The sequence below is a fragment of the Macrobrachium nipponense genome, chromosome 2 (genome assembly GCF_015104395.2).
Source record: "Macrobrachium nipponense isolate FS-2020 chromosome 2, ASM1510439v2, whole genome shotgun sequence".
Taxonomy (NCBI): Eukaryota; Metazoa; Arthropoda; class Malacostraca; order Decapoda; family Palaemonidae; genus Macrobrachium; species Macrobrachium nipponense.
In genome coordinates, this window is record NC_087201.1 from 47569303 (window position 1) to 47597281 (window position 27979).

The 27979-nt window shown below is 38.0% G+C and overlaps 1 protein-coding gene across 1 annotated transcript in view; it reads right to left on the reverse strand.

Annotated features, from left to right (window-relative positions):
- Positions 1 to 27979, reverse strand: part of LOC135220558 (target of rapamycin complex 2 subunit MAPKAP1-like) — a 290454-nt gene that overhangs the window by 26842 nt on the left and 235633 nt on the right. The window contains exon 8 of the mRNA XM_064257774.1: positions 11028 to 11141. Coding sequence (XP_064113844.1) covers positions 11028 to 11141 — 114 coding nt within the window. The remainder of the gene's footprint in view (positions 1 to 11027; positions 11142 to 27979) is intronic.

Below are 27979 nucleotides of genomic sequence, written 5' to 3' on the forward strand. Positions count from 1 at the left end.
TTTCCAAAATAATTCTTTCTGTAATAAACGTCCATCAGCTGATTCTAAATGTAAACAAAAGACGATACTAGATTTTTATTACTGTATTTTGCTTTTTATACATTAATATTATAATTGGATGCTTTAATCATTACAGTAAATTATGTTTTTTTTTTTTCATCATAAATAAGTTCATTCATGAAATAGATATAGTATGTACTTTTAGTTTTGTGCACCAGCCAAATCATGAAAATAAAGAGGAATTGTTAGCTAATATACTTTTGTTTGCTGATCTGATGAAGGGGAAATTGAAGATAGGAAAGAATTTATAAAAGATTTGTGACATTTTAGAGACATAACTTAAACACACACAAACAAAGGAGTATAAAGTAAGCAAGGGAGCCGTTTCAATGACAATACCCTTCTACTACTGCTAATAGGAGCAGCCATAGATAGTTTTAAAATGTTAAATTGCAGTAAGTACATGTGTATCTTCAACCTACATAGGATAGCATGGTCCAATCAATAGTAAGTACCCATATGATAGTTTAAGGTATACATATTAGGTGTTTAAATTAGTATTAAAATAGGCAGTTAGCCTATAAGTTTTTATAGGTATGACATCTTTGGTGTTTTAACTACTGAATGAGCAGTTGGGGTGGGTGCAGCCTAGGGTTTTATGAGGTGTGATAACATGGATATTTGCTTATCACAGGTGGTTGTGGCCCCCAACCCCAGCGATTATCGAGGCCCCACTGTATTATGAAGTAAGCTGTCCTTCATAAAATACAAATTTTTTTCAATGCAAATTAGACAATAATTCTAAATGCATCAAAGATAAATTACTGGAATAGTACTGTTTTTATGTGGTATGGTATATGGAAGTCTACTCAACCATTAAAAGGTCTTGCAAAGTTGCAGGATATGTTAAGTTTCCGAAGTGTATGTAACATCTTTGCCTGCCTATATGTTGTACTAGTGAAGTGGCTAGTATTTAAGACAGTACAAGAGAGGACTCAGCATGGACTGAGGAGAGAGTCACTAAGTTCAAAGGGGAATATAATTAAAATATATTGTCAGGTTTGGTCTACTTTTTTTAAACTATCGCCTCTGGGTTGTTTGCCTGTTCTTCCTCCTTTTGGGTTGATTTCCTCAAGATTGGCGAAGTAACAACTATCTTGCTGAAAAGAGCAGTGGCAGTCAGGTTTTGGAAAGCAGAGTGACTGGTTCTTGACAACACCTGGCCGAGGACTACAGCAACAGTAGTTTTCTGAGGATCACCTTGAGGGTGATGGCAGCAACAGTAGTTTTCTGAGGATCACCTGAAGGTGATGGCAGCAGCAGCAATTTTCTGAGGATCACCTGAAGGTGATGGCAGCAACAGTAGTTTTCTGAGGATCACCTTGAGGGTGATGGCAGCAACAGTAGTTTTCTGAGGATCACCTGAAGGTGATGGCAGCAGCAGTAATTTTCTGAGGATCACCTGAAGGTGATGGCAGCAGCAGTAATTTTCTGAGGATCACCTTGAGGGTGATGGCAGCAACAGTAGTTTTCTGAGGATCACCTGAAGGTCATGGCAGCAGCAGTAATTTTCTGAGGATCACCTTGAGGGTGATGGCAGCAACAGCAGTTTCCTGAGGATCACCTGAAGGTGATGGCAGCAGCAGTAATTTTCTGAGGATCACCTGAAGGTGATGGCAGCAGCAATAGTTTTCTGAAGATCACCTTGACGGTGATGACAGCAACAGCAGTTTCCTGAAGATCACCTTATGGTTGATGGCAGCGACAGCAGTTTCCCAACAATCACCTTCTTGTGGGTGATGGTAGCAACAGCAGTTTCCTGAGTATCACCTTGTTGAAAGGATGATGGCAACATGGACAGATCTGAAGCGTCATTAGGTTGATGAACTTCAAGTATTCGAGGAGGTCTTCACCGGATCATGGTTTTGTCACTATTGCTGCAGGTACCTGTTCTATTATTATGATTATTGTTATGACAGCAGGTGTAGCTCCTGTTATGTTATTTAAATTATTGATTTACACTATTATTATTGGTATTATGGTGGGATATTTAACTCTGATGTGCCATGTTATGATGATTTATTTGCTGTGCTTTCCAAGAACCTGGACTCATTGTATATAATGTAACATATAAAGTAAATAAACTAAGTTTAGGCACTGAAGTATTTTCTTTGGCCCCTTCCCTCTTTGGTTGTTGCAATTCATCAGGCCACTCCAGCACCCATACATTTTTTTAAAAGAACCTAATGGCCCCACAGAAATGGGGTTCATAACAATACGTGTATAAATAATAACAAAAGGTTGAGAAAAGGAATATTTTAACGCATGGAAAATGTAACATTAAACAACAAATAGCAGTAATGCTTGAAGTTGGGTGGCAGTCACCCAGGACTGAGTAATAAAATAAACAAAAGTATTATATTGCTCCATATAAGTTTTGCAAGTCTTGGGTATACAGTATAAAGACCCGAAACAATGATTTTCTGGAGTCGCAGCAAACAAGTGAAAGTGTTAGAAGTTTCTCAAGAGAAGAAAATTTGGTAATATACTGCTTAGCATTAGAGGTTTTCTTGTGCAATGTAACTGTGGTTGCCACTAGATTTTTCTATGTTAAAGGTTTATATGAATCTAATAATAACAAGTAAATCTTAGTTTAACCAGACCACTGAGCTGATTAACAGCTCTCCTAGGGCTGGCCCGAGGGATCAGATATTTTTTTATGTGGCTGGGAACCAATTGGTTACTTAGCAATGGGACCTACAGCTTATCGTGGGATCCGCACCACATTATATCGAGAAATGAATTTCTAATCACCAGAAATGGATTCCTCTGGTTCCACGCTGGCAGAGCGGAGAATCGAACTTCAGACTGCCGAATTGGTAGGCAAGCATGTAATAATCTAATGTAGAGTCGTTGTAATACTTGGTGATTGGGGTATTGTGACATACGCTGCAGTATATATAATAGGTGATAGGTAGTTTGTGAAGAAACAGTGTACAGTAGGTTGATGCTATTGTATAACTTGTATTTTCACTTTGTTTCATGGTTTGTATTAGTGCTTACTTATTGTGATTAAAGTACCATGTTTAAACTATTTTAAATTTTAATGCAAATTTTCACTCCATAAACATTCTCTTCTTTCATTATTCATATAACTATATATCGCAGTGTATATATGTATCATATACGTATCTTTGGGGCCTTGGTCCCTGGTCTGGGTGTGTTGAATAATGAAAATTAGATTGAAATTTTTATGAGAACATTATCTTTTGTTCATCTTTTGAGAAAAAGCTCTGTAATTCTAAGTAACCATTTAAGTGAATTTGCACTTGCATTTACTAAAGGATAGGTAATGCATTACTGCAAATTCTAATCACTCTTAAAAGAAGTTGTGAAATTGCACTTTCCTGGGCATTAAAACATAAACCACATCCTAATCATACTTTAAAGCAATAATTGCCATATTTTGCAGTACCAAAGATGGTTTTTTTTAAAGCACTGAAGGATTACTGTATTAACATATTATAAATGAACCAACTATTTCCTACTAACTTCTTCATATTCTACTGGTACTAATGACTAAGAAACTACTACCTAATCACTACTATTATAGTTTTACCACCACGAAGAGGCTTCTCTTGTGTGGCATTTGAAGATCTGCTCTGTTGCCAATTTTACAAAAACAACGGATATGTGAGTAACAGACCTTTGAATGTCTTTGAGACAAACTCTTGGGCTATAATTATTAGATTATAGGGGTTTTTAATTTACAGGCACTTCAATCTCCTTCCTATTCAGCCCTGCTCCTGATCTCTCTCTCTCTCTCCCTCTTCAAAATCTTAGTTTTATCTTAAGCTTTTTTTTCTTTATTATAACATATGTCCATCTTAACTATATTTTGTCAGTGCTTGTAGATGTACATTTATCACTATTACATAATTAGATACTTAAATGTATTTAACCCTCTTACGCCGAAGCGGTAAAAAAAAAATTGTCTCCCGTGTGCCGGAGGTGTTTCAGAGTGAGCGCGGAAGCGGAAAAAATATTTTTTTCAAAAAATCACAGCGCGCTTAGTTTTCAAGATTAAGAGTTCATTTTTGGCTCCTTTTTTTGTCATTGCCTGAAGTTTAGTATGCAACCATCAGAAATGAAAAAAATTATCATTATCATATATAAATAATGCAATATATGATAGGGCAAAAACAAAATTTCATATATAATTGTATTCAAATCGCGCTGTGCGCAAAACGGTTAAAGGTAACAAGTTACTTTTTTTTCCGTTGTAATTTACACTAAATTACGATCATTTTGGTATATAACACATTGTAAAACAATAAAAGCAACACAGAGAAAATATTATCACAAAATAATGCATGAATTCGTAACGTGCTGACGTAAACAAATATTTTTTAAAAAAATTCACCATAAATCTAAATATTGTCCTAGAGACTTCAAATTTCTTTCAAAATGAAGACAAAAGATTGAATATTACTATACTGTAAGAGTATTAGCTTACAATTGCAGTTTTCGACCATATCTGACGAGTTAAATTTGACCGAATGTTGATTTTTTTATATATATATTATTTATATGCAATTATTTCAGAAATAAGAAAAGCTACAACCTTCAAATATTTTTCGTTTTATTCTACATGAAATTACGCACATTTTCATATATAAAACTCTATGAAATGCCTAATATGAAATGGAGCAAATATTCCGAGAATGGTACGTACGCATTTCGGAGATTTGTGGCGGAGAATCCACGCGCGGAGGAGAGGAAAGATTTTTTTAAAATTCACCATAAATCTGAATATTTTGCTAGAGACTTCGAATTTGTTTCAAGATGAAGATAAATGACTGAATATTACTAGACTGTAAGAGTTTTAGCTTACAATTGCGTTTTTCCACCATTTCGGTAGAGTCAAGTTGACCGAACGTGGTTTTTTCTATTTATCTGATTTATATGCAAATATTCCAAAAATGGGAAAAGCTACAACCTTCAATTATTGTATTCTACATGAAATTGCGCACATTTTCATATATAAAACTTTATGTAACGGCTAATTTAAAATGGTGCAAACATTACCACAATCGCATGTATGATTTTTTTGGAAGAGTTACTGCGCGGACGTAAAGAAAATGTTATTTTTTTCATAAATTCACCATAAATCGAAATATTGTGATAGAGACTTCCATTTTGTTGCAAAATGAAGGTAAATGCTTGAATATTACTAGAATATAAGCGTTTTAGCTTACAATTGCATTTTTCGACCATTTCGGTAGAGTCAAAGTTGACCGAAGGTTGAAATTTTGGCAATTATCGTTATTTATATGAAAATATCTCAAAACTGATAAAAGCTACAATCATGAGTATTTTATTGTTGTATTCTACATAAAAATGCGCACATTTTCATATATAATACTTCATGTAACAGCTAATTTACAATGGTACAAAAATTATGTCAAAGTGACGAAATAATTTCCGAGATGTGTCACAGATAATTTTTAGTGCGGCAAGAAAGAAATTCGCGCTTGCGCGCCTGCGTAACGATTGTAAACAAAACAACACCCTGATCCGTGAACTCCCAGCATCCCCCAAGGCGCGTGATTCAAAAGTTTTAGGCTGGTAGGCCTATAAGTATTTTTCCGCGAATTTTAAAAAAAACTTTTGTAAGTCAACGTAAAATACGTCCAGTCGGCACACGGGAGACAAAAAATGTCGACGTAAAATACGTCCAGTCGGCGTAAGAGGGTTAATTAATGCTATAGACGTAGGTGATATATTTCTTGTTCATTTTTTGAATTATGAATTAAAAACACTGATCACTGTCTCCTATATACATATTACCTATAACGAGGAGTGTAGCCCATCTTAAGTTTTAAAAGACTATTTTTTTTCAATCAAACTTTTTTTCCACACCATCACTAAGGTAAAAGTCAAGGTGCATTTTTTTTCATATTTCCTTGCTTAACAATGTATTCTTTATCTGTGATACTAAGAAATCAAGATATTTGTAGAAAGGGAAAATACCTCCTGACATATACCGTGACCACAGAAAGTGTCCCCTGGAGAGAATGTAAGCAGTTTATCCATAGATTTAAATGCACATGAAGCTGTTTGAAATATATTCTGGCAACAGCACCAAAATGAGATGCCTTGTTGATAAAAAATCTGATTCCGTTTCTTGTTATTGCATAAAAAAACTTCATCAATCATGAACCCATGTAAAGGTATTCTCCTACTTACGATGGGGTTAGGTTACGAAAAACCCATCGTATGTCAAAAAAATTGTATCTCGAATATAGCCTAGCCTACATTAGGGTAACCAGTACCATCTTTACATAAGGGTAGCGTACCCTACATTACACAGTACAGTGTTTCCCCCATATTCACAGGGAATGTGTACCAGACACCCCCATTAATAGTTAAAACCCGCGAATAGTCAAATCCACTACTAAAAATGCTTATAACTGCCTATCTTGAAAGTTCAGATACCAAATGTATACCTTAAATAACATTCTACTTCAAATATACCTAAAATTACTAACCTATTACTGAATTAATCTTTGAGGTTATATTATTATTATCATTTCAAAGTCATCTTAAACATTTTTACCATTAAAAATATATACCTACAGCCAATAACAGAGAGAGAGAGAGAGAGAGAGAGTGAGAGAGACCATTGAATGGCAGCATCATATATCTGACCATCACGAGTGAAATTACGAATTATTTCTGAGACAAAGAGAATAATAATGGAGAGAGAGAGAGAGAGAGAGAGAGAGAGAGAGAGAGAGAGAGAGAGAGAGAGAATAACTCCTAGACTCTGACTCCTTCCCCTCTGCCAATTCATATATCAAACTGTCATTTACTCCCCTGCCCACCTTCCTCCATGTGGATAAAAAGACTGGGAATCACTATTTTTCATTAATCTTATTAATATTTGAAAATTAGTTATAAGGTAAATCATTTATTTATACTACAAAACAAATAAATATATGTAAGTGAGAGAGAGAGAGAGAGAGAGAGAGAGAGAGAGAGAGAGAGAGAGAGAGAGAGAGAATGTTATTGTTACTGTTTATTCTCATTAAACTTAATATTATTTGTAAACTAGTACTGTATATTATTATTTTACTATAAAATGTAGTAATGTCCTTAAAGATATACTTATACATCCACTTCCAGCCCAAACAGGGGGCGAGAGTTACCACTATGACATACGTATCTTGTGTGGAGAGAGAGAGAGAGAGAGAGAGAGAGAGAGAGAGAGAGAGAGAGAGAGAGAGAGAGAGAGAGTTATCCTTATTTAAAAGTGAAATAATGGATAGATTATTGTATTTCTTTAAAATACTGTCACATATGAATTTTGAAATTTGTTATATTACTATTATTATTATGCAAAAATATTAATAAACATACAATGTACCATAGAAATTCCCTCATCTCAGTAAAGAGAGAGAGAGAGAGAGAGAGAGAGAGAGAGAGAGAGAGAGAGAGAGAGAGAGAGAGAATTTACATGATCCTGAGTGGGCAACACACTCCCCGGGCCTCCTGTCACATTACTTGATATATTTGACAGCTGTTGGACCCCAGCAATCTCAGCTTGGCTAAGTGGAGTTCAAAGACAAGATGGGGGTAAAATGGATTTTCTTTCATTCTTACATAATTTTTTATTTATAAACTAAAATCTTGCTAATTCACTTTAGTATTTTCTTTAATGAATTGATATTATTGCTGTTTACATTAATATTGATATTTGAAAATTAGTAAATCATTTACTTATCATCCCAAAAACATACATCTCTATAAGAGAGAGAGAGAGAGAGAGAGAGAGAGAGAGAGAGAGAGAGAGAGAGAGAGAGAGAGAGAGAGAGAGAGAGTTCGAAAGAAAGATGCGTGAAGACTGGGATTTCTTTCATTCTTACATTCTTACATAATTTTTGAAATTTATAAACTAAAATCTTATTAATTCACTGTAGTTATTTTCTTTAATGAATTGATTGCTCTTTACATTAATATTAATATTTTAAAATTAATAAATCATTCATCATACAAAAACATACATGTGATATCATTTAATCTTATAAAACTTAATAATACAGTATTGATCAATTTTAATATTTTAAAAACAGTAAATCATTTTTGTATCATAAAAATGTATTTAGGCATGAAAATAACATCAAAATACACTAATTAGTGACTATTTATCATCGAAAAACCCCGCGAATAGATGAATTCCCCGCAAATAATGGTTAGAGATGGTCCAGAGAGAAATCCGCGAATCCGTGAGTCCGGAGAACACGAATACGGGGGACCAACTGTATACTTACACATATATGGCATAGTAATTATTAATTTGAGCTAATTCTCTAGGTTCAATGCATATTGGCTCATGATAATTCAGTGCTAAGAAAAATTGAATAACATTAACAAGTAAGCCTAGCATATACGATGACAGATACCACAGTAAATCGGACTCAGATTCGGACTGATATTGGCATAATTGAGCGTTACCAATCAGGCTGCTGACACCTACATATAATTATGGAATAAAAACATAACGAATATGCATCTTTTCCACGAATCTTCTAAAAATTATACATTACTCTATCCTATTACAGTGGAATCTCTACATACAAAAGTCCCTACATACAAAAAATTCAGGTTACAAAAGCAAAGACGAAGATTTTTTTGCTTCTGTATATGAAAATAATTCAGGTTGTGAAAGGGTAAAGTCCGAGATTCGCCTGGACCGCCGAGAACAATTTTAAAACTGGCGCGCCGCCAACTCAGTAGACTCGCCACCATCCTCCCCCTCTCCCATTGGTTCCTGATGCTAGTCACTGCCGTAAAACCCTGCTCTCCTATTGGTCAGCATCTGTCCCATCATGCTTCTATGTAAAGGCGTTCCTTGACCATTTTTTGCGGCAGGATTATCGTAAACATCTCTGAAATTTGTTCATTCACATATATTTCGTTTGTTAACGTAAATTCGTGTTAGTAATTTCGCTTTCGTTTTACTGTAAGTTACTTTATCGTGTTGTGTGTGAACTTAATGACTTACATTATTAGCCATGGGTCCCAAGAATGTTGCTGAAGTTCACAGAAAGAAGAGGATGCTTTCTATGGAGACAAAGATGGAGATAATCATGAAGTGTTAATGTTTTCTGCCATTTGTTAATGTGCTTCGTAAAATTTAGTGTTAATGTTTTCTGCCATTTTTTAATGTGTTTCATAAAGTTGAGTGTTCATGTTTTCTGCCGCTTGTCCTCCCCCTTGTCGCCACTTTCGGACATCACCTCACTCAAAAGGTAAGGTTCCACATTTTACTACATACGTACGTACATATACACACACTATTTCTTGTACTCTGTACACTAATACACTTTATTTACAGGTACAGTAACAGGTAAGTTAAGTATTGAATGGTCCAATTTGTTGTATTTCATTGTTTATTGGTCAATTTAGCTTTATTATAAAATTTACTGTAGTGTTTCTGTAGGGCTTGGAACAAATTAGGCAATTTACATGTAAAACGTAGCTCTAGATACGAAAAAATCAGGTTATGAAGGCCGCTTCAGAATGGATTAATTTTGTAACCTGTGGCACTACTGTATATTATTCTCACATTATGTATTGTATCATAAAATACTAACAAAGTGGTCAATGTTTTGGTTTGGAAGTCAGCTGATGGCAAATACGAGTTTATTTCGTTGTATTTAACTCAATTCGGAGCCAATTGTTTTGCTTCTAGTTAGCATAAAATAATATCTATATACTTTACTTATATGAGACAAGGTCATCTTTTCGTTATAAGACATGTTAATTTTAAGTCGAAATATGAGTTTAAATGTCTCGTTGGGAACTAAATTATTTTGTTCATTAACAGATTGCTTTAAGGGCATGTTTATTGTGTAAGGAAAATTACATGATTCCATTCGCTATTTTCATTTGATTTCTTCGTAGCACATGAAAACAGCAGTAAACTGTATTCTTTCAAGACCTGAAGTTTTGATTAAAATGATTATCTCTCAACTTTATCTATGGTTGTGTTTGATCGGATAAGTTTATGGGAGTTTTATCTTTGTTACCACCGATGCACAATAACAGTCATTAGCAGCTCGAAAAGTGTTCTTAGCTTCAGCTACAACTTTGCTTAAATTTAACAGTATGTTTCCTTGTTAATCTTTGACCTAGTAAGCGAACAAAGTTATTACCTAAAAATATATCAGTCCTTTTATACATTATACATAATGTCATTCATAACATAACTGTGGTAATTGTTTACTATCGTACGATAGTTTAAATACAAGCCAAATGGATGTTGTTATCCAATTCGGTTGTCTCGTTCAGTTGTTCATGGCTGTACATATTTACCAAACGAGTAAAAAGTTAAAACAAAACTTTCATAATTCTCTTTTGCTTTTTTTTTTTAACTTAACAAGATGGGATAAAGTTAGGCTATTGTAATTTGGTCTGTCTCTTGCTGCCTGGTTTTATGCTGCTGGGCTGTACCCGTTATGAGTGAAATTTCAAAATATTTTCAAAATATTGTCGTATTAATATTACGTAATTGCTAACCCCATCGTAAAATTGGATTATCATAACACGAATTATCGTAGCTCGAACACTACCTGTAACTGACTTAGAATTCTGTGTAATGAAAAAGATGATATTTGGCACCTGTAATGGGAGAAATGGTTTTCTTTCTCTGTTGTTGTTATACATTCAGCAGATATGCAGAGATTAACCACACATATAGAGGACCCAAAAGAGCCCTGCCAGGGAGCTCCTTTCATTTTGGAATGACTATAGTACCCCCTTGATTTTGGAATGACTATAGTACTCATTTCATTTTGGAATGACTATGGTACATACTCCTTTAATTTTGGAATGACTATACATAGTACAACACAATTTCAATACTGCAAGCAAAGCTACACAAAAAAGCCTGAGCCAAACATCTATGACTGCCATCCAATTTTCTTTTGACATCACAGAACTTAATTAAACAATGTACTTACTATTATCTCTTACAACAGCAAATTCAGTACAATTGACATCAGCTAATGTCTTCTCTGGATCTAACGCCACACCAGGTTCATGATCCTTTTCCAAGTGATAATCTAAGCCCGATTCTGAAAAGGTAATAAATGTTATAAGTCCCGAACTATCAAACATAGTCTCATAAAAGTGTAAAAATTAAAAATACAGTCTTTAATTGATGTGAAATCTTCCACTTTAGAGATAAATTTCTTGATGTCTGGAGCATCCTTCAAGAAATCAGTAAAAAATAAAGTAAGTCATTTTGGTTTCAAAACACTGACCATTACCATTTTTCAATTATCTTTGCTAAAACCTTAGTGAGATATCAGGAAACATTACATAATCTGATAATTCCTTATATTTACTAATTAAAACAATTAGCTTTGGTGATTCACTCAAAATAATGTTGTGAAAACTTTAAGATGCTTCATAATTTTGTTTCCATAAAAATTTTTTTGGGACTACTGAAATATGAATGCCACTTTTCCATATTGTACAACCAGTTATTATTGCTTTTTTGCTAATCACAACAACTGAAAATTCAGAATCATAAAAAACTTGAGGGATTAGCTAACCTTAAAAGGCAAAATTATATTTAAATTCAAGGATAAGTGTCATTGGCCTCATCAAGGTTACAATTTAATTCATGCCTAGAATTAAAAAAACAGAAATGCATGAGTATTCAAATACAAACAATATGCTTGCCATTATCGACATGATAGCATCTGAAAAAGATTTCATATATTATGTGATAAAACCATTAAACAACATTCTCATACACAATCATAATAGTATTACAAGCAAATTTTACTGCCCCCAAAAACCTTAAAGAAAACCTGAGATATTAAAATTCTTTTGTTCTCTATCAATCTGATCTGTGCATTCTTCATTAGGCAAAGAATGTACCACTCACTATCTACACCTGAAATATATCTACTGCCTGGAGTGAGGATTATGACTTTTGAATCTGATAAGCTGTCATCTCATTCACAGCGTATACTGGGCTGAGTAAAGAATTCCATATATAACTACTGGGCTGAATAAAGAATTCCATATACTATAATTAAGTTTTATTCCATGGGAAAATAATAAATCTTTGGAACATTTTGAAAGTTCCAACATATACATATATTCTGACACTGGCCAAATAGCTTACAGTCAATAATTTTTTGTGCTTCAGGTACTCTCCCTAGTTTCTGGTACTCTTCTGAGTTTGTTATGCAACATCATTTAAGAATGAATCCTCTAGGCCACCCATATTAGTTCAAAACTAAAAATGGTTGCATTAATCTGCTTAATATAAGAAATAACATTAATTCACTAATCAAGAATGGAGTGCTAATTTTCAAGAGATATAAGGGTGGAGCAATTTCCTAGGGTGTTGGAGCACAGCCAGTCACTACTGTCATTATTAAAACTAAGTTAGAAATTATCTAACATTTGAGATAATTTTAAATTATCATTACCTAAATCAATGGAGCACAACAAAGAGTCTCATTTCATCTTTGGTGCTTACCTTTCTCAAAGATTTCCTCATGAAAAACAGAGTCGAAGATGGTGGGGAAGGTTTGTGATTGGAGCAACAATAGAAACTTGACAAACATACTTAGTCTGAGATGATGAGGTTTACTAAGTAATACACTGCAAGATTTGGTCAATACAGTGCATCATATATGTACCATACATAGAGAAGACTCAAATACATGTAAGAGGAACAGAAATAATGAGGAGGTAGAGAAGGGTTTGAGTTGAATCTTTGAAATACTTAGGAACAATGATATCTAGTAAAGTTTTTCTTGAGTCTGCATTCAATGAAAAATAAAAAAATCAAATAAGCAGGCTGAATACGGTCTGGATATGAAATAGATTGCAAGTGCATACCAAAGTAAGATTATACACAAGTCAAAGGCAAATATTATTCATTATTATGAAAATAAGACTGTAGCCCTGTTGGAGGTGCAGGATTGTCCAATTTAACAGCCTGTGTTGCTGCCATACCAGCCACTTGGTCCTCAGTCACCCCACTACCCACAGCAGCCAAGAGAGGGGTGGGGAAGTAACAAGTGTCTCACCTTGAGCCTCCCTCTTCCCTGCTCTCCTGCCCTGTAGACCTGCCTGTTCTTGTTACCAGAACCTTGGTTCCAGGGAGGTAGTGGGGATGATGCCTGCGAGAGTCCTTTCTCTTTATATTAATCACCAGGCATACTACCAAAGTCCTCTTTTTATATTAATCACCAGGCATACTACCAACTTGGTTAAGGAGTGTGTAGCAGGGTGGCACAAGAAAAGGTCAGTTCCTGAGGCTCAACCAACTCTCTAGAGAGATCTGCTGTAGCACTGTCAGGAAGGACTCTCCCTTGTTCAGGATGTTGGCCCGTGATACCCAAACTGTTTACAATGTAAGAGTGGGTTTCCCCAAAGGTCCTACATAGCTTTTGATGGCAGGCCACTTCTCTGGTGGGACAACATCCTTTATATCTTTGACCAAAGTCCCTTCTTATCTGTCCAGCCAAGAGATTGCTCTGAGGGACCCTTAAAAATATAAGCTCCAGGCCCTACTTGACAGTTTCTGAGCCGGATACCTTACTGCCAGAAATGTTCCAGCAGCACATTGTGGGTCAACCTGCAAATGCTGGAATCCAACAACCTTACTGATTATGCTCTGGACCTATTCTTGCATGCTTCTTTATTGCTCTTATCTGGTCTAAGGCAGGAAGATAGAGGACAGGTTGACTGGGAGGATACTTGGTCCTCTTAAGTTTCCATGTGGTGCAGGATGATGATGGGGCCCCTCTGAAGATCACCTGCTGAAGTCTGCGGAAGTGGTTGACCGCCCTCAATCCAGAAGTCCGCAACTTGCTTGATCACATCCTCAGCTAAGACATACTGCTATGACAGGAGGGGGCATTAGTACCCCCCAGGAGTCATCGCTGAGGGAGGTAGTCTTGGCGAAGGCAGAATAATTGGAGGGTGGGGAGAAGATCTAAGCAGGGGTTCCCTGGAGGAGTAACTGCCCTTCTTAGACATCTTTTCTCATAGAGAAAAGATGTCTAAGAAGGGCATTCTTTGCACATGGCCTCTCTTGCGCATTCTCATTACCTTCCAACAAATGCAAACAGAGTGGGGAACTACTGAAACCTGAGACAAACTTACTATAGAGCTTTCCCTTGCCCACAGAATGATAGAAAACAGATCTCATATCCCCATGATAGTCATGAAATGCAATGAAGGGAGCTAAGGCACATGTGGGTGCCACACTAAGCTCTATGCCACACATGAAGTTGCTCTTGAGGCTGCAAGCACATAAAGTAAAACTACAGAGATGCATACTTCAGCACACAAATTGTAACGACTTGAAGGGACTACTGGAGGGGCACAAAACACTAAGAAGGCAATGTCCCTGCAGAGGAAAACACATAAGGGCATGTACACAAGACACAGACAAATCTCAGCTAACAGGAAAAAACAGTGATGAACACACACATTGACAGCTATGAGCAAAATGGAAGAGTATGGCCAACTCACATCACTAATAACTCATAGGCTTACTTCAATGACAACTGATGCAAGCCTCGCTCAAGAGATTGCATTTTTAAAAGTGTAGTTTTGTATTCCTATTGGTACAAATACAGTTTCAAGAACATTATGAATCAGATGGCAAGATACAACCAGAAATCATACCCTATGTGAAATTGTAATGATGAAAAGGAGATGAAGATATCTTGGATAAGTGCTTTGCACAACCCCTCAATTCTAGAATAGTACATGACAGTGCCAGCTTGGCACCTGGGTGCCCAGGAGAGTTGGAATGGCCATACCTACTTGATGAGAACTATGAAAAAGGATACGAGATAGAGGGAGATTTGTGGAAGATAAAATCACAAGAAAAATTTGAGTGGCAGAATTTCAAAAAGACCCTTTACATCACAATGATAACAACTCAGACTAACAATTTACATTTAAGGATTATCATAAAAGCTATCTCAAACAGCTACTCTTATATAAGCGAATACTGTGGTGACATTTCCCAAGGTTTTCATATAGATAATCAGAATTAGTACTTATGAAAATAAATTTTAATTATTAATTACATGGAAAGTAGCTTAAGATGCAGTCACAACTTCACATCTGTCACTGATTTAAAGTCACTGAATGATAAGGGTACAGTATTATTTGGTATGATCTTACTATATAAAAATGATATTGTTTTGTTATGATACAATAAAGTTTGTTCATACTTACCTGGCAGATATATATAATCAAGTACCCACCCACCTCCCCTCAGGGGACAGTGGCACTAGAAAATCTGAATAGAAAATGGGAATGGTTCCTGATACCCGCCTCCCAGCGGCGGGAATGGGTACTAACCACCTGGCCGACCACTGCGTGTGTCGTAAGTTTTGAAATTCTGTCAAACTTCGGAGAATACAGCTATATATATATCTGCCAGGTAAGTATGAACAAACTTTATTGTATCATAACAATATCATTTTGTTCATGAAACTTACCTATCAGATATATATATAGCTGAATCCCACCTTTGGAGGTGGGAAGGGACAGAATAGAATGATTTAGGAAACACATTGCATGCAGATGATTAACATCTTGGTTCCATACCTGTTAGCATAGCTGACTTTGCGATTACTGTCACCCAAGTCAGCTTTTGCTTTACTAGAGTCACCAGCAAGGTAGTGACCTGTATAGCTGGTGAGTTCTAGATGATCTGTCAACGGGAGCGTGACCACAATGTGACTAGACCATATTGACCATACCATGAGGGCTAAGAAGTAATATATATCACCACCTCACCAACCTGGCCAAAGTTAAGGATGTTTAACTAAGGCTTAAGAATTGAGAAGTCTGCCACTGGCGGCCGACCCAACAATTATAATTAACAGCTCTTCCTAACCATTTTCTATAGGATAGGATGAGTGGTACTTCTTGCCAACAAGATTGTGTCTTCGGACACGTATGGCCCTAGCGAGCAGCAGATCCCATATGTCGTCTTCACATCCCTACCCCCCACGCAGGTATTGTGAAGCGAACACAGAGTTGCTTTGCTAAAACGTGGCACTCAGGATGTTACTGAGTGCCATGCTCTTTAGAAATGCCTCCGAGGCCGCGCCCTCACCTCGTGAGCATTTACTTTAAAAGTTTCAAATCCTTGTCCAAACATGACGAATGAGCCTCTTTGAAGAAGCTCTTTAAAAAGAACGCCAGGGCGTGGGCAAGTCTGGCCTTTTTACGGAACACTGCAGATTGTCCGAAGGACCTCGACTTTCCTTAGTTTTATCTAGATAAAACTTGAGAGCCCTGACAGGGCACAGGACTCTCTCTGGATCTTGCCCAATAATTTGTGCCATCTCCTTGATCTCCAAGCTTCTGGGCCAAGGGTTAGACGGGTTTCCATTCTTAGTCAAGAATGAAGGGCTTAGAGAACACACCGCATTATGTCCTCTAAAGCCAATATGTCCGCTGATGGCTTAAACCTCACTAACCCTCTTTGCCGCAGCTATAGCGGTTAGAAATAATAATAAGCCTTTCTGGTCACGTGCTTTAAGTTCGCAGAAAGGAGAGGTTCGAAAGGCTTCGACATCAGGAACTTCCAGACTACGTCTAAGTCCCATGTCGGAAGCTTCGAACTATACAGTTTCGAGATTTCAACAGACCTCAAAGATCGTGACGGGCTTTGCCGTTCGACAGATCCAAATCTCTGAGTCTAAAGGTCGTCGACAACATACTTCTGTATCCTTTAATAGACGGGACTGCCAGCTTATCCCCATTCCTCAGACGGAAAATGAAGATGGCAATCTAATTCACAGTGGCCGAGGTGGAGGAAAAGCCATTCTTCCTGCACCATCTGCAAAACGGCCCACTTCGGTTGGTACACTGCAAGATAGGTCTTCTTTGCCTTGGCAATAGCACTTGCCACTAGTCTTGAAAAGCCTCTAGCTCCGATCAACTTCTCTATAGTCTGAACGGAGTCAGACTCGGAGCGGAGAGGTTTTGTGGTACCTCTCGAAGTGGGGCTGTTAGAGTAGACCGACTCTCTCGGGAAGGGTCCTTGGAAAATGCGCTAGGAAGGACGTGACCTCTGTGAATCCAGTCTCTCGAAGGCCAACATGGAGCGATCATAAGGTGCAATCATTTGTAGAAAAGAGACACCCCAAAAAGTCTTACACAGGTCATATGCTTGCGCAGTTCGATGACGTTTGCCTGAGTCGTTTCAGGAACATTGTCAAAAGCAGGCAGAAGCAATCTTCCTTGGATAGTTATTTTTTAAAGAGGCCTTTAGTAGGAGTAAGCAAAAAGCAAGATCCAATTGATACTACGAAAAAACAGAAAGTTGAAAGAGGTGAAGAAATTGAAATTTTGTATAAAAAAAAAAAAATTAAAGTATTAAAAAAGTAAAAAAAAAAATGTAAAAATCAAAAAGACAAAAAAAAGAGAAATTTAATTTTAAGTTTTTTTTTAAAGTTAAGTGTTAACATTTTCTGCCATTTGTTAATGTGTTTCGTAAAGTTTAGTGTTAATGTTTCCTGTCATTTTTTAATGTGTTTCGTAAATATGATATTGTTATGATACAATAAAGTTTGTTCATACTTACCTGGCAGATATATATATAGCTGTATTTTCTGAAGTCCGACAGAATTTTAAAAACTTCCGACACACGCAGTGGTCGGCCAGGTGGTTAGTACCCATTTCCCGCCGCTGGGAGGCGGGTGGGGATCAGGAACCATTCCCATTTTCTATTCATAATTTTTATTTTCACTGTCCCCTGAGGGGAGGTGGGTGGGTACTTGATTATATATATCTGCCAGGTAAGTATGAACAAACTTTATTGTATCATAACAATATCATTTTGTTCATGAAACTTACCTGTCAGATATATATATAGCTGAATCCCACCTTTGGAGGTGGGAAGGGACAGAATAGAAGGATTTTGGGAAACAAATGCATGCAGATGATTTACATCTTGGTTCCACCTGTTAGCATAGCTGGCTTCGTGGTTACTGCCACGTAAGTCTGCTTGTGCTACTAGAGTTGCCAGCGAGGTAGAGACCTATATAGCTGGTGCACTCCAGATGATCTGTCAACAGGGGCGAGACCACGACGTGACTAGACCATATTGGACCATACCATGAGGGCTAAGAAGAAAATAAAATATATATATATAAATATATATATCACCACCTGACCAACCTAGCCAAAGTTAAGGTGTGTTAACTAAGGCTTAAGAGTTAAGAAGTCACCGTTGTCGGCGACTCAACAACTAAATTAAGAGCTCTTCCTAACCATTTTCTACAGGATAGGATGAGTGGTACTTCTTGCCCCCAAGATTGTGTCTGCAGACACGTATGGCCCTAGCGAGCAGCAGATCTCATATGCCATCTTCACATCTCGCAGGGAGTGTGAAGTGAACACAGAGTTGCTTCGCTAAAACATGGTACTCAGGATGTTGCTGAGTGCCATGCTCTGTTGAAATGCTTCCGAGGCCGCGCCCTCACCTCGTGAGCATTCAGATAAAAAGATTTCAAATCTTTGTGCAAACACAATGAAGGAGCATTTTTTAAAGAACTCCTTAACACTAAAGCCAGGGTGTTCTTCGATATGGGCAAGTCTGGTCTTTTTCGGAACACTGCAGATTGCCGAATGACTTCGACTTTCTTGAGTTTTATGTAGATAAAACTTGAGAGACCCGACAGGGCACAGGACTCTCTCTATGCTCCTGCCCACTAACTTGTGCCATCCTTGCTTCCAAGCTCCTGGCCCAAGGACAAAACGGGTTTCCATTCTTAGGCCACAACGGAAGGCTTAGAGAGCACACCGCCTTGTGTTCTCTAAAAGCCAAAAACTTGTGACGATGGCTTAAAATCTCAACTACCACTAACCCTCTTTGTCGTATCTAGGGTGGTTAGAAGAAGGCCTTCCTGATCACATGCAAGAAGTTAACAGGTAGGAGAGGTTCGAATGCTTTGACATCAAGAACTTCAGACTACATCTAAGTTCCATATTGAAAGCTTCGATCTGGACATGCACAGTCAGTCCGTCTGTACTAAAGTCAGGTGACCGACCAGTTGGACCAGTCAGACGAATCAAGGACAGCAAGGCTGTACCCTGAAGACCATAAGGCACTATTCTTCGCTGAAGGATGAGTGTCTGGACTGCCTGGGCGATTCAATCTAAGCAAACCTTGGGGGTGTATCAACGCAACCCAACGTCGTCAGCGAATCAACTCCTGACTCGAGCTTCTGGTGCCAGGAGAAAGGAGCGAGGAGCAAAAAGGCGATTCAGTCCCGAAGGAAGAATGCCTGACAGTCCAACCTGGTCTCATGTTACACGATCATCGGGGGTGTATAAACGCAACCGACTTCGTCAACAAGAAACTCAGGGCTACTATATGTCGCCTGATCTCGCACGAGTGTCTGACTCCGAGAATACAGGTGAGACAAAAAGTAGATGGTGAGCGAGGTTCGAGATTCCACAGAACTCAAAGATCGTGAAGGGCTTTGTTGTTTGACAGACGCAAATCTCTGAGCCCAAAGGCCGTCAACAACATATTTGCGTATTCTTTAATAGTTGTGACTGCCAGCTTATCCCATTCTTCAGACGGAATTGGAAGACGGTAATCTTATTCCTGTCAACATCTCGATAGCCTGAACGTAGTCAGACTCAGAGCGGAGAGGTTATAGGTACCTTTCGAGTTAGAGTAGACCGACTCTCTCGGAAAAGGTCCTTGGAAAGTGAACTAGGAAGTATGTGACCTCTGTGAATCCAGGATCCTGAAGGCCAACATGGGGCGATCAGCGTCATTGTCGCTCCCTCCCTGTGACGTCATAAATCCTCTTATTACATTTCCTAAGCGATTGAAAAAGGGGAAAAGAGACTAAATATCCATCCCCGTTCAATATCATAGGATGGCGTTTAATGGTACCGATCCCGGATCGAGAATAAGGGAGCAGAGAAGAAGAAGCCTCTCGTCCTCAACATATCGAAGAGAAGAATGAAAGGGCGTCCCTAAAGTCTCCACAACTCTCAACTTACTTCTAAAGAAAGATTCCACTCGGAAGTCAATAGTTGCTGCCGTCGATCGAGACGATTCGTACGGACTTTTGCAATCCTGTAACGAACCTCTAGAGGATCGTTACATTCTACGCCTGTTGTTATAATAGGCTTTCTCGTAAACTCGAACAGGGACCGAGAGAAGATACTTCTTAAGATATGAGAGAGCTGTGGAATATCAGAGTTGATCTGGACCACTGGTTCCCAAAACTCGTTACGAGGACTGGAGGGACTACCGAATCGCTTTTACTTCTTTCAGATTAAGATCCAGGACATCTGAAACCCTATCCAGATGTCCGGCACCTTCTTTTCTATCACCTCAGGTGATAAACGCACTGAGAGATGTTCAGAATCATTCCTAGATCTTGAATAATATTCAGTTTCCCGGTAGGAAAAAACTGTGGTCTGAATTGCAGTCTATTCGGGGAAAACAAACTTCTTCAGGAAGGAAATGGTCCCAGCAAGCTCATCCATTCCCTCCCCGAGTATGCTTACTTCCCTAATAAGGCTGCGCTTTGCCTAAGCAGGAGAACATATAAAAATGCAATGTTGCGGTAGAACTCGTAGTTCTATACCGTGCGGTAACGAGCACCGAAATGATTAAGAGATAACTCTGTGAACATAGTAAGGCAAAACGAATGCAACGTTTATTCATTCACGTAAGAAATCCCCTCAATCTTAGGCTAAAGTCCGTGATTGTAGGACAGAGATACAGTTAGTCAGTCAATCCCGCAGGAGAGACATAACCGCCAGCACAGAGATACGGTTAGTCAGTCAATCCCGCAGGAGAGAGAGACGTAACCTACCGGGCATGACAGCGCCCGATCTGTTACTGGCTCGGCTGGACTGGAGGACAGCTGAGACACAGCGTGACAGCAGCAGCCAGCAGCTTACGAACGTCGTCACTTAACTTTATGTCTGGGTTGCCAGCTACCCTATTCTACGAAGAAATAGGTTCGTTATTTTTGAGCAGAAAGACTCTCAAGCTGGTATATTTTAAGCGAAACAGAAAACGCTAAATATATAGATGCGTTGTGTCGTCAGAACACTACCATACAACAGTAAAAGATAAATCGGAAACTCCTGGAAGGCTGCAGGGGAGAGTAGTAAGATTAAAATGTCCTTAAAATAGACAATAGACCTCTCGGTTGCCATCCGAAGAGGTAACTACAGCAAGCGTATATGACTTGAACCAACCAGAAGTAAAATAACGCAAGGCAAAATATGAAATTATATCACAATAAAGTTTGTTCATACTTACCTGGCAGCATATATATAGCTGAATTCGGAAATACAGCTACATACATATCTGACAGGCAAGTTTCATGAACAAAACTTAAGAGAATCAAAGCAGTCAGCTCAAGCTTCTTATGTTATTGGACATAAGCGTTCATTGACGTAGTCTACAAGTCTATTTCTTGTACGAGTCTGCGAATGACGAATGAGAGCTCTTCCGAATCTTGTCAATAAGAGCTTATTCGCTTACACAATATCAAGTTAATGAGATGTTTGTTAATGAGAACTAAACCCATTTACGGACAAAGAGATATTTTGTCAATGAGGGGATACCCACTTACTTGACAAAACGAAAGTATATTGTCAATGGGGAAAGTCACTGAATTGACAAAACGTAATCCAGGGAGTCAAGTTCAATTTTTAATTTTCGATTCCCGTCTCAAACGAGGAAGGGGCAAGAATCCTGTTAAGAGACTGGGCTTACGGCAGGTAGAACGACGATGTTCAATTCGGCAGCGTAGTTCCGACTAGAAACTAACAAAATCTATCATCTGAAAAACCTTTTCAGATGGGCTAAAAAGCTTGCAAAAATTATCCTGGGTTCGGGAAAGAGGAAGAAACTCTCCAACCAGCTTCCTCTCCCGTATCACAACTAATGCCTGCTAAAGCTTAAAATTTATTGGCAGTATGGCAAAGGAAGTCCTGTCTGCGCTTTCCTGAAGAGCGTCCTTTTGATGAGTGCCTTTGCAAGAATCCCACTGAACGTTGCCGAGAGTCCTGACGTGGCAGTGACATCGAGCCTTACATAACCCGTAACTGCCTTATCGCAAAGTCTTGACTGCGGTAGTGGCAACTTAAATTTATTGGCAGAATGGCAAAGGTTGCGGTAGAGCAAACGAGATCTTCCCTTGAGCTTTCCTTAACTCCATCCACCTATGCGAAAAGCAATATTAATTGACAGAGACCTCTTGAATTCACGAAACCCGATGTCTTGCGGGTTTCGAAGAAGAAGTTGTCTGTTCACTTTAAACTTCCTCCGAAGCACTGCCTACTTCACATTCTTTGCAGGTGAGGTAGAAGGTATCACCGGAGGTAGAGGTAAAAATTCTTTAGGCCCAAATCTGAAAACAAGAGCTTGAAGAGTTCAACAGAAACGTTCAGCCAGGGCACACACCTGGCGTGCGCTGGTGCACGCTCGGCGTCCACTGGTGCGCGCTCGGCGTCCACTGGAGCGCGTCGGCGTCCACTGGCGCGCGCTTGGCGTGCACCCGCGCGCGCCTGGAGTCCATCGAGCGTCCCGGGCGTCCGCTCTCAAAAGCTTCCTGCTACTATGACTTCTTTTACGTATTTCTCGGTGGAAAGACGGAAACGAGTTCAGGCGACGTTCGCCTTCTTATCTCACTGAAACGCATAACGAGAGAGAGAGAGAGGACGTGAAGCGTCCTCTTCTATAAAGCTTCTATTTAGAGCGCGAGTCCTTCCGAAAGCTCCAACCCCTGCATGGGAGGAGCGCTTCGGAGGACGAGAAGCAATCTTTCAGGATTCGTGCACGCGCACGCACTTTGGCAGTCTGGGGATTTTCATCAGAAACTGCCGAAGGCACGCAGATCGGTGGGGGTTCCTTGTAACCCTCCTTAGGCTTTCAACATGCTCCCTCCCCCGGGTCTGGGAGTCAAGCAGAGGTCCCGGACCTAGAGGCGAAACGAGGCCGATCTGACGCACCCTCCACTACACAAGGGGTATCACTGCACTTCTGCACTTCACTTTTACTCTCTAAAGCAAGCACTTTCGATTCTAAGTTACGAATCGAAAGAGTATCAGAGAAAGGGCAATTCCTCTACAGACACTGCTTAGGGCCCAAAGGCAACACTGTAGGGTTAGGAGTAACAATTACAGAAGTAGCACTTCACAGCAATGAAGGAGAGCGAGCACCTCTCGTAGACATATTCATAGCCCGTAGGCCATACTACAGGGTAGGCAAAATAAAGTCTACAGGAAGGTTAGCAGGTTCACTACCCTGACTTTTGTTTACTGATTTAATTGCGTACATACGAATCATACGTCTTCCTTACGGAATTAGACATGTTTACTGATTAATTGCGTACATACGAATCATACGTCTTCCTTACGGAATAGACAAAGTCTCACACTCCTTACATGACAAATCTCAACAAAGAAGCAAGACCCATACCCCTCGTACATACCAAGTGCGGATTCTACCGAAGCTTTCGGTAGCCACACCCTATCTTTGCAGACAACCCCGTCTGAAACTAGCCTAACTAGATTCAGATATTTTATGCAAAAATGAATCAAATTCAAATCAATTTTAAGATAGCGTATGCCTAGCCACAAATCCCACAAATCCAAGTAAATAAATCAAAAGACAATTAGGATACTTAGCGGCAATGAAGTTTCCAAAATCCTAAGACGGAGGTACTGAAAACAGTGTTTTCAGCACCAGCGACAGAAAAATTATGAATAGAAAATGGGAATGGTTCCTGATACCCGCCTCCCAGCGGCGGGAATGGGTATTAAACCACCTGGCCGACCACTGCGTGTGTCATGAAGTTTTTAAAATTCTGTCGGACTTCAGAAAATACAGCTATATATATATCTGACAGGTAAGTTTCATGAACAAATTAAGTGTTCAAGTTTTCTGCCATTTGTCCTCCTCCTCTGTCGCCACTTTCGGAGATCACCTCACTCGAAAGGTAAGGTTCCACATTTTACTACATACGTACGTATGTACGTACAGTATTTCTTGTACCATGTACACTAATACTTTATTTACAGGTATGTAGTACGTACATATTAGTAGTATATGTAGCTTAAGTTAAGTATTGAATGGTCCAAATTTTAACATTTCATTGTTTATTGGTCAATTTAGCTTTATTATAAAATTTACTGGGGTGTTTTTGTAGGACTTGGAATGAATTCGGCAATTTACATGTAAAATGTGGTTCCAGATACAAAAAAACCAGGTTACGAAGGCCGCCTTGGAACAGATTAATTTCATATCCTGAGGTACTACTGCACTACTATTCAAACAATCATTCATAGAAGAAAAATAATGCTTGAATTGCAGTCAGATGCAGAGCACAACACGACAACAGTTAAAGAAAAAGGTCTGAGTTTCCAACAGGTGAATGGGTGGTACCTTGCCCTTTACCCTCCTTCCAACAATTAACCACCTTATCACCAAGCTTTACTAATATTCCCAGCATGTTCTGAAATATCAATATGTATATAAAAATGATTGATTGTATTCTTGAAAGAAAGCATTAACCCTCACAGTCCAGGCTAATAGTACACATTAATGCATAAATTTTTTTTTTTAAATGTTCTGTACCTTCCACAGGAAGTTGAAAATGGATATTTCCCACTTACATTTTACTTTGCCAAATTTAAATTACAGCTTAAACAATACCATAACATACAAGAAATAAAACCACAAACAAATTCTGAGTAAAGGTTTCAAGTACATTAATCAGAAATCATTTCCTGGTTTATGACACGTTCTGGGATTATGATGTTTTACAACGGTGACCCGATGGAAGAAATATGGCTCTAAAATAGCAGAATAGCATAAAAATTTGGAGGTTTTTGATGGAAAATCTATAAAAATGCAGTTTATATTGTTTCAATACATCCAAAGCATTAAAAGTAAGGTTTTCTTAGGATTTTTGACGATTTTCGACAGTGTTCTAGTTTACGATGATTTTCAATTTATGACGTAGTGGAGGAAAGGAACCCCCATTGTAAACGGGGGACTGCCTGTATATTTATTGTAAAATATAAGATGCATCCTTGGATAGGAAGTTGTGACTAAATTCCCCTTTACCACCTCAAGCAAGACTGAATTTCTCTCAGCTCACTCCGACTCTTGTAAAGCAATCTGAATTGCAAATAGTAGTGAAAAATGGAACTAGGAACATTTTTCCAGCAAAATTCATTCAAACTGTATGATGCCAAATCTTGAACTTACATGCATGCTACCCGAACTCTACCACAAACCAATATGCAAACATATATGTATGTTACCCGTCCACAACGGGTTAAAAAGTTTTATCCTTGTAATTTAGGTTAGTCTGATTAGCAGAAACAACATCAGCATCATTACCTTTCACTGAAAAAGAGTACATATACTGTTTTGGTATTCAAAGTACTAATCACTTCTTTGTTCTCATTCACACGTACAGAAGAGCAGAAAAAGACTGACAATCATGTACAAGGGAAAAATGAACGCACTAGTCAGAAAAGTAGAGGAATAACTCTGCAGAAATTTCCTGTGAAATTCTCTGGAAGTGTTGGAGGGAAGACAAGAAAAATGGTTAAGCCAAGAATTTTCAGGACAGCTTCATACAGGAATTCAATCTGAGAAAGACCGAGCAAAAAGGAAGAGAAAGAACACGTAACGTACCTAATAATTTTACTGGACCGTTTAGTAAGTATTAAGAAAATATTAAGTACTGAGTAGCTACAGCATGGACAAAGTGAAATGAGATAGCTTGACAACTGGTAAACAGGAGCACTATACCATTTGTAAATGGGCACTTTTTTGCTATGTGCAGTACAAGCACAGATTTTTACAAAGAAAAGGACCCACATTCTCAACAGATGTGATAACAAAATATGATATTGTAATGATACAATTAAGTTTGTTCATACTTACCTGGCAGATATATATATAGCTGTATTTTTCCGAGTCTGACAGAATTTTAAAAACTTACGACACACGCAGTGGGAGTCAGGTGGTTAGTACCCATTCCCGCCGCTGGGAGGCGGGTATCAGGAACCATTCCCATTTTCTATTCATAATTTTTATTTCCACTGTCTCCTGAGGGGAGGTGGGTGGGTACTTGATTATATATATCTGACAGGTAAGTATGAACAAACTTAATTGTATCATTACAATATCATTTTGTTCATGAAACTTACCTGTCAGATATATATACAGTAGGGCCTCGATAATCGCGGGGGATAGGGCCCAGAACCCCTCGTGATAAGTAAATACCCATGTTATCCTGGTACCCCCCCCTAAAAATTGCTTTAAACTGCCTACTTTAATAATTAACCCACCCAAGACCACTATTTTAGTGTTTATAACTGCCTACTTCAGTTCAAGCACCAAATATGTCTTCAACTATCACCTTAAACTAAATTCAAGACAGTTTCAAAGTTATTCTTTCTTATCTTCAATTTCCCCTTCATCAGATCAGCAAACAAAAGTATATTACCTAACAATTCCTTTGCTGCACCAAACTAAAAGTACATAGTATATCTATTTTGTGAATGAACATATTTATGATAAAAAACATGATTTACTGTAAAGATTACAGCACCCAACTATAATACTAATGTATAAACAGCAAAATACAGCAATAAAAATCTATTTTCGTCTTTTGTTTATGTTTAGAATCAGCTGATGGACGTTTATTACCGAAAGAATTATTTTGGAAAACAATTTAGTTGCTAAAAGAAACTAATTTATTAATGGAATTATTATTATTTTTAACTTTGTACATAACAGTTTATAATATGATACAGTAATTCATATTTCATTGAGAGAGAGAGAGAGAGAGAGAGAGAGAGAGAGAGAGAGAGAGAGAGAGAGAGAGAGAGAGAGAGACAGCTTGGGATGAGAGTAATTGTTGAATAGCTTGAGAGAGCAGCTTGGGATGAGAGTAACTGTTGAATAGCTTGAGAGAGCAGCTTGGGACAAGAATACTGTTACTAGCTTAGAATAACATAATGAAATTTGTATTTTAAATATTTTTATGGTGATAAGAAATGAAACATGAATAGTGATAAGATATTCTTTTGTATACTGTTATAATGTGATAATCATTGAGTCAACTATAAAAGTTGTATTGAAGCACAGTTTTGTAAATCACAGAATAATAGATCAGTATTATAGTTTTTTCTGTAAGAGAGAGAGAGAGAGAGAGAGAGAGAGAGAGAGAGAGAGAGAGAGAGAGAGAGAGAGAGAGAGAGAGAGAGAGAGAGAGAGAGAGAGATTTTACTATTTTCATTCATAGTATTTGAAAATTTGTAAATGAGTGTATCCTAAAAATGCATTTAGTCATGAAAAGAAGAAGAAAACAGTAATTAGTGAATCTTGCTCGTACCAACGAGACTAGGTTTGGTGACGTCACGGTGGTGATAGGCATTTTTTTTCGTGAATGAATATACATTTATAATAAAAAAAAAATAGTTACTGTACTGCTTAGAGTACCATACTGGAATATTAATGTAATCACATCAAAATAAAGTAATCATTGCATGCTGTAAACATGTAAAGTGTATTTTTGTCTTTTGAAAAATGCATTCCCCAAGGAATTATTCCTTGAAGAGGCTTTTCATTATGAAGATATGCCAATAATATATAAGATATGTGTTTTATTATGAATATATGACAATAATATATAAGGTAAAAATGGTTTTATTACGTTTACGCTTCGTCGCCGATCACAAACAATAATACGATAATCTATGACAATTATCGTTTGCATGACTGCAGTGTTCAGAGAAGTCGATTACTTATACGAACACAATAATGAAGTTCGAATTGAAAATTGATGTTTTCCTAAATGTTATTACTACTGTAATTACACTACTACTATTAACATTT